Source organism: Micropterus salmoides, unplaced genomic scaffold, assembly GCF_014851395.1.
Source record: "Micropterus salmoides isolate LMB-PRFRI ecotype aquatic unplaced genomic scaffold, ASM1485139v1 Ms_hic_scaffold_4, whole genome shotgun sequence".
In the NCBI taxonomy this organism is placed as follows: Eukaryota; Metazoa; Chordata; class Actinopteri; order Centrarchiformes; family Centrarchidae; genus Micropterus; species Micropterus salmoides.
Window position 1 is genome coordinate 39,978,100 of NW_024043372.1, and position 13,517 is coordinate 39,991,616.

The 13,517-nt window shown below is 40.7% G+C and overlaps 1 protein-coding gene across 1 annotated transcript in view; it reads right to left on the reverse strand.

The window, feature by feature from the left end:
* The window catches only part of LOC119886874 (dihydropyridine-sensitive L-type skeletal muscle calcium channel subunit alpha-1-like), a 144,395-nt gene extending 131,852 nt beyond the window's left edge, over positions 1 to 12,543 (reverse strand). Inside the window, exons 1-3 of the mRNA XM_038697844.1 lie at positions 12,214 to 12,543; positions 11,850 to 11,955; positions 1,082 to 1,221 (exon numbers count right to left, since the gene is read on the reverse strand). Of these exons, the coding sequence (XP_038553772.1) occupies positions 1,082 to 1,221; positions 11,850 to 11,955; positions 12,214 to 12,401 (434 nt within the window). The 5' untranslated portion in view covers positions 12,402 to 12,543. The remainder of the gene's footprint in view (positions 1 to 1,081; positions 1,222 to 11,849; positions 11,956 to 12,213) is intronic.
* Positions 12,544 to 13,517: the final 974 nt, after the last annotated feature.

A 13,517-nucleotide genomic window follows, 5' to 3' on the forward strand; every position in this document is an offset into this window, starting at 1 on the left:
CACTGATGAACCCCACAACAGAATAATAACGTTATATCATTTTTAAACAGTAACTTTACTTAGAGCTGCATGGCTCTCCTCAGCGGGCAGATAGGATGCTGCAGCCGCTGCTCCCTCGGCTCTCTGCCTTTCAACCCTTCACGTCCCTCCGGTTCAGGTATAGCCACTTATCCTAATAGTATCTGACTAGTTTCTAACTGAACAGTGACTCTGTTACAGTACAAAGCCAAATCTAACATTGCCCGTTTGTAAAGTTTAACGTTAACATAACGTCAGCTAACGATAACTGAGAGCTGAGCCTTTACTTTCCAACTTCACACAGACGCCTTTTCTTCAACGTATCATCACCAGAAAGTTTGGGCTTCTCTCTTCTTGCGGACATCCCTTAAATCTTTAAACACAGCGGTTAGAAGACACTTCCATTAACTTAGTATCGTTAGCACAGCTTCGGGCTGCTCGTATCTGGCTAAGTAGCATAATACGCTAAACTAACTAGCTATGTATGCTGGCACCTGCTAATTATTGTGAACACATAAATTAATTACTAGAATTTTACTCACCAACTGGAGCACAGGCGTCTTTGATGGTCGCTCTCTACTGTTAACCGCACAGCCTGCCATTATTTGTCCGGTATTTGCATGAAGAAATGTCCAAAAGGCTCAAACAGGCAGAGCTACAAACCTCCGGGACTGACTGTGTTAGCTGAGCTAACAGATGGCAGTCATATGGCTAGGAGTGACATCAACACAAGCCACCTGTCAATCAAAGCGGTCATGCCCCTAATAATGCAGAACTTTAAGGCTTAATATAATATAAACAGGTGAGTTAAAAAAATTCACCCCCTCACAGTTGTCATGAAGGGCAAAATTAGCAATATACACTAAAACCATCTTTTGAACCAGGCTGTTTTATTCTGCTGTAAAGTTGGGCATTTTAACATGGGGGTCAATGGAGACTCCCTTCTGCAGCCAGCCACAAGTAGCCACTTGATGAATTGCAGTTTTAGCTACTTCCTAGATGTCCTCACCGTTGAAACCGAAAGTTTGCCGCTTGGTTAGAACATTGTAGCTCATCAACTTACCCAACAGATACACACACAAAGTCCAAAATGTTCCAGCAGTTCCTTAAGTATGCATCTGCATGAAAGAGAAATCCATAGGCCACAATCTTCAGGAAACACTCGATAGAGAAGATGATGAGGAAGATGTACTCCAGGCTTTCCTATAAAACAGCAGCAGGGGCTTAGTTGAATCTGTGTTACTTGTAAATTAACCTAAAGTACTTTATACTAGATTTAGTTTTTATTTATTGACAACATTGCAATATATTTATAAAAATTCAACATATGATACTTTGTCAAGGATAGAGTGATACAGTGCTCCAGTTTCTATCGTTGTACCAGGTTTCTTTTTTAAAACACAGTGCTGCTGTCAGAGTGTCTATTCATGTCACATGACACCAATGGAATGCTTTAGGGACTCTCCCATTTCAGCAGAGGCATGCAGTCAGTGTGTGTTTTAAATACACCCCACGGGGACAGTCAAACTGATATGTGAGCCTAACATTGTCCTTTCATCCTTGTTCTTGGATAGAAAGGAATTAATTTTTTTTGTCCTGAACCAAGACTAAAAGACAATGAGAAGAAATCGTATATGTAAGAAAATATGTAGAGCGTTTAAAAAGAAATATCAGATGGGAAATAATACAGCCATGACAGGAAGTGAGTGCAACAAAGGTCCCAGACTCAAACACTGATGATGCAATGACATGGTCAGCCTGTTAAATCGTGAGGACGGCCCAGTTATGGTAAGAAGATGTTTGACATAAATAAACAACTAGATCAACGCAATACACACGCCTGATCCTCAAAACAAAATCCACAATTAGTATGGAGTGTGATCTATGCTGGAAGCTAACAAGAGTTATGATTTCATTCGTGTTTGAAATACAGACAAGCTGAGTGCATCTCCCTCCCATGTTAGCAGGTCCAGAGCTTCTCACTGCCAGCCACAGTTCAACAGACTCTTATCGTCCCTGTTCAAAGCAGCCGGCTGCACCATCTCCCGGACTCTGACCAGCATGTTAGCAGGTCCAGAGCTTCTCACTGCCAGTCAGGAGTTTACAGGCTATGTGTGCGATAGTATAATGTAAACAGAAAATATACATTATGAACAAGATGCACATATTGTGTTCCTTATGGCTGCACAATACAATAAGATACCTACATAATAAAAATACTAACAGTCGTTTTGTGGACTGCTATTACAGTATAGATTTAGGAATGAGAGGGTGCTTTAGTTTCTGAAATGTAAGTGAGCCAGAGAAGCTGCACCAATTGTGAGGACAACAGGTGACCTTGGATTAGACAGGCCAGGGAAATGTGGGATTTTTGATTGAAGTGTATTAAATGTGTTAGTATGTACTTAACCAGCTTCCCTTGCTTAGCCCATTAATATTGGCTCTGTCAGGTCAGAAAGCACTATGTCACCACCTAAGACGAATTCTGTCATGGCCCTCCTACCTGACTTGAGAGCCATGTAAACAATTTGCCATTGCTGCACAGTCACACCTGACACTGTATTGCTCTCACTACTACCTCTGCTTTAAAACAGTCTGTCTCTGTTATCAGCCTGAATGGAAACCTCTTCTAGAAAAATCCTCAAATTCTGTTAAGACTGCTGCTGGCTGCACATCGCTGGCTGTGGCTGCCTGTGTTTCACCTGGGTCTGTGTGACCTGCTAAAGACGTCTGGACTGGGTCTGTGCTTGTACTGGATTTGGATCAACTGTGCTATTACTGGCTTATGATCCAGCATCTACTTTTCTGACAAATTTAAGCATAGGCTCTGTAAATTATAGATATCAATACTTGCTAGATATTATTGTTATCAGCTGCATCAGGCCCATTCAAACTGGCTCCCCCAGTCTCCTTTAACATCTTTAAAGCTAAAATACTATTTATTCTGGGGCTGGGCGATATGGACAAAAATGTTTTCAAGATAAACAATTTCCTATTATTTGATATCGAAAATGATCAAGATAAATATCAAATAAGTACTTCTATCGAGTTTAAAGGCTGATTTTTCATACTTAGTGAAAGTTGAAGAAACCAGGTTAATTGTGGTTTTAAACTTTTCTTCATGGTCAGAACACTTGATTCCAAACAGTGGATCACTTCACAAATCTGAGGCAGAACATTCAGAACTATCATGATAAAAATCTGCTTTCACCAAATATGCACAAGTAAAATTAAGTTGATTCTTTTTTGTCCCTTTTCTCTCAACAAAATAAATATCTTAATTGAAAAAGTAAGTGCTAATTTATTCAAGATTCAAATAAATAAGATCAAATATTTATTGAACATTTGTTATATTGTTATACTGTGATAATTATTTTTTTTATTATCCATCTATAATTTATACTGTGACTTGACTGAATAAATGATGTTTATTATTTACTGAGAGATGTGCATCCATATTGCCCAGTCTGTGCTGCTAATCAACATTTAAATAGTCAATGTGAATCCACTTGCTTTCTGCCTTGCATTAGTCCAGAGTTGTAACTAAACCTTCACTGAGCGACAGATAATCACTGTCTTGTTTTAAAATGATTTGTGCCTATGAGTGCCATCACATTTGTGTGCTGGACTGGTCCCACAAATGTTGCTGCTGGAATGCAATAAAGTCCGGCTGCAGACTGTAGCACAGCTCTCAGCTGGATGCGCAAGTTTAATTTCGTGTACACATGTATGAGCCTCACATTAATCAGTAGTTTATTTTGAGAGTGTTACCGGACATTGCATTTATATTATTTCTAACTTGACCGGACGTTGCAGATGTTGCCAATTGTTGCTAACTTGACCGTGGAGCCCTACACGTCCAAAAACAATGCCAAGGGGTCTTGACAATTTTACTGGGGCACAGCACATGGATACCGGGGCACATGCCCCAGTAAAAAGGGTCTAGCGACGCCTATGCGCTCCTCCTAATTTTCTTATCATCTGCACCCCTCCGCTGTAAATCTTTTTTTTTTTTTTAAAGAAATCACAGAAGATTTATAAAAGTAGATAATTAAAAGTAGATATATAAAAATAATAGATATAATATATAGATATAATAGAATAAAACGTAGGACTCATTACCCCATCTTCCCCCAAACTTCTAGCTTTGTTGCTACTGTACCTTATAATAACAGAATAAAGTGCCCAGTAGTAGAAATACCTACAGTATACATTGTTACCTGATTATTCACTAACTTCGCAACTTTTTCCCTTGTACCTATATGTTGCTATTCATACGTACTGTACTGATACCCCATCAGTACAGAAAAATACACTTTAAATTGCACTGTCATCTAAAGTGTTACCAATAAACCCAAGTTGACCATTTAATGTTGGAATGACCTCCTACATGCCCGTTGCACTGAGCCAATTAGTTCTGTATAGATCAGAGGAATGGTGCGCTTTATTATTCAAGAGAAGTCAAGTTGTTCAAAGTCCAACACATTTACTTCACATGCTTTGGGGTAATGTAGTAATTAGTCAGTAAGAAGTAAGTACTAAGTGCCTAAACCAGTGGTTCCCAATGTTTTTAAAACCATGGCACCCCCACCCACCCTTCCCCAATATGACATGTACACAGATCGGCGTATCGGCAGAGGTGGGTGGAGTAGCCAAAAACTGTACTAAAGCAAAAGTACTGTTAATTTGCAAAAACAAGTACTCAAGTAAAAGCGATCATCATCATCTGTCTTTTATTTGATGTGGGTGTGACTGCAATGATTTCAGCTACTGATGGTCTCTCTGATGGACTGACTTCACAACATGTACTCATCCAACGATGTCAGATACCGACATGTGAGACGCCCTGGGATGAGACCGGGCTGGCTGCACGGTGCAATATCATCTGTAAATATTAGCTGATCTGAAAGCCGTACTAGCATGTTGTAGTTAGCCATTAATCAACTCTGAACAGAGTCATGTGGCGGTGTGCTGCTGTGGGATAACAAAGCACCAGCAGACCTGGGACCAGCTGACCACCTGCTTCCTAACAGATTATGAATGCATAAAATAATAAATACGTAAGTAATGCAATATTTACATCCAGTAAAAGTAATGATTTTTCTCTTAAAGGAGACCTATTATACTGCTTTTCCAGTCATATATTGTAGTTCTGTGACTCCTGTATGGCAGCTTTGCATGATTAAGTAAAAAAAATATATATTTTTTTTTCTTATACTGACTCTTCATGGAAATCAGGGGTCGGCAAATAAGTCTGGCATCGGGCCAAATTTTTTTCAAGTCATTAGATGGTGGGCCAGAACATCATCAACTGACCATTTAATTCCAACATTTACTGTTTTTGCAATTAGCTCAATTGGTAATGCAACTTTGTTCGTAGAGTGGTGTGTTCAGTCCTCATGTGCTGAACTACTATTTTTTTCTTCCTTTAAAAAACAAATTTGATTGTGTAGAGATTGTATTACATATTACATATTACAATTAAGCATGAGCTGGGGTGTGTACATCACAGTGATTGGTCCACATCAACGCCCCCCCCCCCCCTCCTCTCAAAACCCACTGTCTTCTGATTGGCCAAGACCTGAAGCATGTTACCAGGCTGTTGTTGTTGCTGGGCAGAACAGGCAGACTGAGCATTGCCGTGCCGTTGCTATGGGAGCAAATTACCATATATGGAACACCAGCTCTCCATCTGGCTCCGTATTACATTAGCTGTGTCTCAATTCAGGGACCGCATCCTTCGAAGGGCGTGGCTTCTGTGGCCCACGAAGGCATGCGGCCGCAGAAATGAGACGGTCTGGTCTACGGAGGACTGTCTATTACGTCATCAACTGACCCCGCCCTTACCCATGCGTGGGGAAGCGCCACTCCTGTCGCCTAGCAACCTTCACAGCTGCGGTCCACCGGCATGGAGACGAATATTTTAATTTTGGTATTTTACCTCTTAATAGAGGAACTAGAGCTACTTCACCGCCGGCGCGCCGCATGATATCTCAGGCTGAGAGAGGACCCTGGCCAGGTAAATACGGGGGAAAGTAACTAAGAAACGTTACATTTTATATGTATTTAGGAACTATAGGCTTCCTAAAGCTAACAGTGATGTTAACCACAGTTAACGTAGTTTATTGCTACTGCCATTTCACTTTAACAAAATAATTTCATATTTAAAGAAACCCTAACCTTACTTTAATATTAAAATATTGACAGTGTTTTTGTCATTGATCAGCTAAAGCAAGTTGAATAGAAAGATATACAAGCCTTATCTAATTAAGCTCTCTACACTTCACAACTAACAACAACTAACAGTTGTTCTTCTCCTTGTATCCCTAAACCAGACAAGGCTCCTGTACTGCAGGATAAATCTGATTGTGCCTGTGCTGGACAGGTTTTTTAACGAGTGCTACTGGGCCTCCTAAACCAGGAACGGAGACACGGATGGGGTGCCACGATTGAGACCCTGGTGTTTCTCTTGTGGCTGGCAAGCGGGGCATCATGCAGGGTGGCCTCCAGAGTGTTTGCAATGCCTCGATCCACTGTCCACCGCATCGTCCACAGAGTCACTGAGGAGGTGGTGGCCATTCGCCACAAGGTCATCCACCTACCGAAGACCCAGGATGAGTTACAACCGATATCCCGTGGGTTTGCAGGGCTGGCAAGACACAGAGCCTTTTTTAAAGCAGCTGGAGCAATCGACGGCTGCCATGTCCGCATCAAGCCACCGAGCGGCCCTGATGGTCAGTGCTACAGGAACAGGAAACTGTTTCCATCCATCATCCTGCATGTCTGTGACCATCAGGGCCGCTTCATTGACACCTATGTGGGCTGGCCTGGGTCGGTCCACGACAGCCCACTGTACAGGAGTTCACTCTACCCTCCTCCAGGGCATTTCATCCTTGCAGACGGAGGGTACCCGTGCCTCCAACACCCACCAATACAAGGTGTGGGAGCCCAGCGCTTCAACAGCCATCACTCCAGGGCACGGTCCATTATAGAACGTGCTTTTGGAATGATGAAGACCAGGTTCCAGGCCATCTTCTTGCAAGCGCTGGAGGTGCACCACACCTTTGTACCTCACGTGAGTATTTTTTTAAATTATACTAATGAGTAAATCAACAGACTGATTCATCAAAAACCATAAAAAAAATTTTTTAGACTGAAATATATTTTTAACCATTTCAGGTCATAACAGCATGAGCCATCCTCCACAACATCTGCCTTGGGGCAGGTGACATTGTGGCCCCAGAGGATGAGCCTGAGGAGGATGAGGCAGAGGATGAGGGGAGAACGGTTTGGAGACAGTCAGTGGTGCTCCCTGGCGTGACCAGCTGTCTGCAGAGGTGTCTGCCCTGGAGGAGGTGCTCCCTGACCACCAATATTTTTAACAGGCAAGTAAAAGATCGGTAAATTCCTATTCATATCCTAACAATTTTGCCTGTTGAAATATTTTGTAGAGATTTATTTTGTCCAAATAAGATTGTGAATTAGTATTTTATGTGCACAGCTTATTATTCTTGCCTCTTACTAAAACATCTTAGTGAAATGGCAGCTGTCGATTGAACCAGCCCTGCAAACCCACTGATGGACGATGCGACACACTCTGTGTCCAGACCACCCCAGATGATGTTCTGCTGACAGAATACACCAGGGTCTTTATTGTGGCAGCCCATCCAGGTCCAGCAGCATCACCAGGGTCTCCCTGCTCAGTGGAATAAATGTTGTAAATATGTTGTAAATAGTTCAAAAGACCACAGAAAATAAAATCATTTATTTAACAAATATTTTATTTTAATTGATTAATAAATATTGTATATTATTATTTAAGGATTTATTTTTCGGCCAGTCTCTCTAGTAGAGAGAACAGCCTGTCCATCCTGTCTCTGCAACTCTCTCTGTATTCCTTAAGAAGCTGAAGCAGCTCATCCTCTCTGTCCCTCTTTCTCTTTCTCGGCTGGCTCTCCTCCTCCTCCTCTTCCTCCTCCTCCTCCTGGTCACCCACTGCAGTACTTGGCCCTGGTGTGTCCTCAGGGATAGAGGCAATTACGACAGTTGGGGTGGTGGAATGCCTCTGTCCCAACACCTCATCCATGAGGACAAACCAGGGCCAAGTTGCAGCAGTGGGCTTCCCCCCTACACCCTCTCCTGACCCTGGACACTTGCAATCCTAAGGCACAGGAAATCAATCATGGTAAATAACAACAGCAGAAAAACAAATTTCAGCAACTGTGTTTATTAACGTGCATGACTAAAATGAATGAAATGAATATACAACGTACACAGTAAATGTATGTATTATATTAAAACAGGGTTGTAAGATGAATGTAGTTTGTAGTTCCCTTTATGCTACACAGTGAACGATTTATACAAAAATTATTAAAAAAATGTATACAGAATATATAAGAATATATATTTCAAATCAAACATACATACTTTGTTTTGTTTTTTTAAATTGTCCCACTTTTTTTTAGCTTAGAGGGAAGTCACCTTCCCCCACAGGCCCATTTTCTCCAAAATTGTCCTAATCACAGAGAAACAAAAGAAATGGTAATTTTGTGAAGACTGGAAAAGGTGACAGGGCAGGACAGAGACACAAAAACACAACAAAGGGCTGCCCCATCTACTGGTTGTCTTATTGTTAAAGGCTGTGAATAGGATGGCGGCTCATTTAACTGTAACTTTAAGTACAAGATGATTAAATGCAGATATTACAAAAGGGCTATTGATACTTTAATTACCTCCAAGCCACGTTGGCAGAAGCTTTTGCCCCGGTGAAGAGGTGGTCACTCTCCCCCCTCAGTTTAATGAACAGGGCAGTTTGCTCCTTGCTCCCTAAAACAAAACGACATGTTCAAGGAAGTTTTTTGCTTCACATCACCAAAGAGTAAGCAGCATAAATCGCAAAATAACCTAGTTACATTAACCGTGTACTATATCACAAGGTTTTTGCAACCGTTACTAACGTTAACTGTCTGAAAACCAAGCAGGGTTCACAACCCGTCTAACGTTAAATTAGTCTAACGTTACGTGGTAACATTATTTTCATGTACATAATATTAAGTATTAGTGATGTTTAATATCGCGACAATCTCGGTAAGACGCAGGTCTGACTCTGAACCTCTTTGATTTTAAGTGAAAACGTTAAAGGCTTTATTTTTGAGGTTGTAACTTGCCAAGCCGAGTTTAACTTAACGTTAATGTTAGCACATCAATAACCTCAGGTAACGTTAGCTCGCCAGTTAATCACTTAACTCACGTTAACTTCTTCCACAAAACTATTCTTTAAACGACACATTGCGCTTTTATGCCTCGTTATTTTTACATTTGTGTAGTTGGCTTTCGAAGTGAGTTGAAATCCAATACTTACATTTATAGGTAAAATCCGGGGGGCTCAACTCCACAACCACAACCAACGCCATTATTTACGCTGGGACAATCAACCGGCTCGCAATGAATGTCGGGATAGCTGGGGCTGCGAAGGATCCAGCTGTTGGATCCTCCAAACGGACGAAAAGAAGGCTGCATTTGTCGGCCGCATTTGAAGGAGCCTTTGAAATGGGACAGCCTAGTTGCATCGACTGTGACGTATTCGGTCTTCAAATGCAGCCTTCGAAGGATGCAGTCCCTGAATTGAGACACAGCTATAGAACGGAGCCCTTGATAGAAAAAGCTGTTGAAAACAGAGTGTTCAGAGCACGAGGTTCTCTGAGGTTTTTGCTCAGAGGGATTTCTTTTAAATAGCTCATTTTTTGAAGCTTTGGCCATGTTTAACATGAACATCCAACATTATAACATTTTAGATAAGTCATAAAATGTGGAAAAGCACAATAAGTCTCCTTTAAAGGCTGCTCAAGTAAGAGTAATGTAAAAGTATGATTCATTCAAACTACTCCAACAAGTACAATTTACTCAAAAAAGTAACTGATTAAATGTAACACATTAATACCTACCTCTGCAGTTTAAGATTTTAATATAATTTTTAAGTCAAATGATGTAGGCCCATTCTCAATCACTGAGTAAAAGCCAACAGCAGCTCTCCAGATTTATGTACACTAATACTGTATGTTAAATGTACTTCTTTCATTGTCTTCCAAAGTAAAACACGATTCTGTTAAGCTGTTAGCTAAGTAGTGATGAGTCTGATCGCAGCTGTGTTGGTGGGCTCAGATTCAGTCCTGTCAGTGTCACTGTGTTGAGGGCTGAGATGTACCTGACCTATCGTGTGAAATCACTGCTGAGCTCCTGAAAGCATGTTTACACTGTGAGTTGACCAGTAGTGGAAGAACTTCTCAATTTTCATACTTAAGTAAAAGTACAGATACCACACAAACAATGTTACTCTAGTAAAAGTAAAAGTAATCCACTATAAACCTACTCAAGTAAAAGTATAAATTACTTTATCAAAAGTAAAAAGTACTACACATTCAAGTCTATTGATCTTACAAAAATCAACCCATCTTTTTAAATTCACTCAAGACAGGGTTGAATACAGCATTATAAGTTATAGTGAATCACAATCACACGTAAAACTGGGTTGCAAGAGGACAAATGGACAATTTCCCATACTGGGGGGTTTGGCCAACCTAAGGCACACCTGTGCAATACCCATGCTGTCTGATTAGCATCATGATATGCCACACCTGTGAGGTGTATGGATTATCTCAGCAAAGGAGAAGTGCTCACTAACACAGATTAGTGCAGATAGTCGGGACAATTGAAATGCGGGACTAATGAAACACAGTGATTTTCTCCAAGCCTATACAAGTCAGATATGCCAAACTACGTCAGCACATACAGTACACAATTCTTAACCAAATGAAAAATCAGGTGGATACGTCGCACTTTCACGGAGTTATACAGAAAAGGCTGTTTTCAATCACAGAAAGTAATTTTTTTGAATGAGGAGTTGTGTTTAGTGTTTCATGTGCCATGGTCATGATCACATGACAGGTTAGTTAGTACTTTAACAAATCCTGAAGTTTTAAATGTCAATGTTTTACTGTTTAGAAGCAAGTGAAGTTTAAAAGTCAGGAGTCACTGTGACATGTAGCTATGCATTTAGATACTGCGGGAGGGGGGCAGAGTCCACTAGGCTGCAGAATTGACCACCAGGATACTCGCAGCCAAATAATAGGGTCTTCACAGTGGACCAGGAAAACATGCTGCAGATGAACATAAAAAGAGCAGCCAAGATCTAATCCAAATGCACATTAATTGTTTGATGTTCTAAAAAGTTATATTTATTATATTTTTATTAAGGGACATAATGTGTTTGCAATTACATATTAAAAAAGACACTGTCAAGCATTTTAAATAAAAAAACAAGAATAACATAAACAATTCAAATGTATATTGTTGTGTTTCTTCTGTCCCACCCCTGTGTTTCATATGTGCCGCACAGAATGAATGAAACAATGCGCACCTTTCATTTAAAGTCAAATTAAACCGAAGTCGTTGCACATTCTTACAAGATAGCATCTGGTATTGATACAACACAGCGTGAGATTTTGCTCACAACAACAAATTATTTCTGTCTGTAACGTTATGTTGTAAAATGACGATTATCAGAAAAATGTTTCAATCATCCCCGCTCTCGCCTACAGTAACAAAGTATTTGTACTTTGTAGCTAACTGTGAACTGTTTTCATATGTTTGAAAATGTAACATGAAAGATAGTTAATGTAAATGCAGATTATCTCAATTTGGTGAAACTTTATTAAAAATTAAAAACGCACAACAATATGGCCCGCTCTCAAAGCACCCAGTGTGGCTCAGCAGTCACTTTGGATCAGTATCAGTATCCACAATATACACACAAACAAATCATGCTGACGCACCAAGTTGCTGTTGGTGTTGTTGGTATCTTCCTCAGGCATGGGCAGGTACACAGCCAGGGCGACACAGTTGGCAAAGATGGCCAGCAGGATTATTATTTCAAAAGGTCTGAAAAGGATTTATAGGAAGGTTCCATGCCAACCTTGATACTTGACATATACTGTAGATGTTCCCACACCACACAAACGAAACAGCACGCACCTCGACACGCATACCTACAGCTGTGCTACAGATATAACGTATAACATTTAACATTTTATTGCTCCTGAAAGTCAATATGGTCTCTAGTCAACAATCACATGAAATGTAATCTTATATTTATCCAGCCATCCCTCTGCCCAGTGAGCCTTTACTAAAGCAGGATACTTCCACTCCACAATACTGATGCATGCCTTGCGGAAAGGATTCCTCAGCGTCAAGAACAGCAGAGAGCGCGCAGGCCTTGGGTTGCCTCCTGTTGCCATCAGCTTCTTTAGCTTCTCCTTCTGTTTTCTCTTCAGAGTTTCCTCATCCATGATGTAGGATGTCAATGGGGGACTGCTGTTGTCTGCCATTGGGACTCCAAGGGTATTTGTACAAAGTTTACTTTTGAAGTGGTATTCCAAAAGGCCTATGAAAGATTCTTTCAGAATGTGGTAGTCCCGTCCGCTATGTCTGGCCACTCTTTGCGATCTTTCTCAACTTGTCCCAGTCATCTCTTCCTCACAGTCTGATTAATGGTTTGACTGAGCGCCCTCTCTTTCTCTGTCTCTATCTGTGGAATGGCAGCTGTTCACTCCACTTGTAAGGGATTGGTTTACTAAGCAGCTGTTTGGTCAAGAGAATAAATATAGACAATGAGCATGGCTGTCGTAGCATGGGGTGACAAAAGAGGACATTTGCACAGATATAGTCGGGATGTAGGACCTGTTATAGTGAGTGGAAGGAGTAGAAGCACACAGCATGAATAAATAAAAACCTTGGGGGGGGTTAGGGTTAGGGGGTAACCCTAAGACCTACTGGTCTGATTTTATTTGCATGTCTTTTTTGTAAAAACTTGTGTTGTCTTATTTAGGGCAGAATGATTTTCAGTTCCGAATAAGGTTTACAAATGATGAAGATTGCTTTTTATCACATGACCAAGGTTCCATGTGACAACACCATGTGACCACCTGAGACGCAGTTCAAAGCTCCAAAAATGTAGATTATTTTGTTTCACATAATGTTCTTTATGATCAGGAATGAACTCCATATTTTTTATTGTTAAACCACTATGTTGCATATGCTTAGGGTGACCAAACGTCTTGAAAAATTTGGGACTGTCCCGAATTATTCGTTGATTTTATTCCTTAAAGAGGTGGTATTATGCTCATTTTCAGGTTCAAAATCCTATTTAGGGGTTGGACATGGTTTAATTTTCAAGAAACACCATATTTTTTGTCACACTGCACATTGCTGCAGCTCCTCTTTTCATCCTGTGGCTTTGTTTTAGCTATGGAGTGATACATCTTGTCTCTAAATGATCTTTGTTGGGATTTGCACATGCGCAGTTCCTAGTTAAGGACTACTAGCCAATCAGAAGCAGAGATGGGCGGGCCAATGAGAAGACGGTAAACACGGCTTCGTTTCAGCTGTGCATGTTAAACCCTCTCAATTAAAACACAATGACACACAAAAACAAAACCTGATAC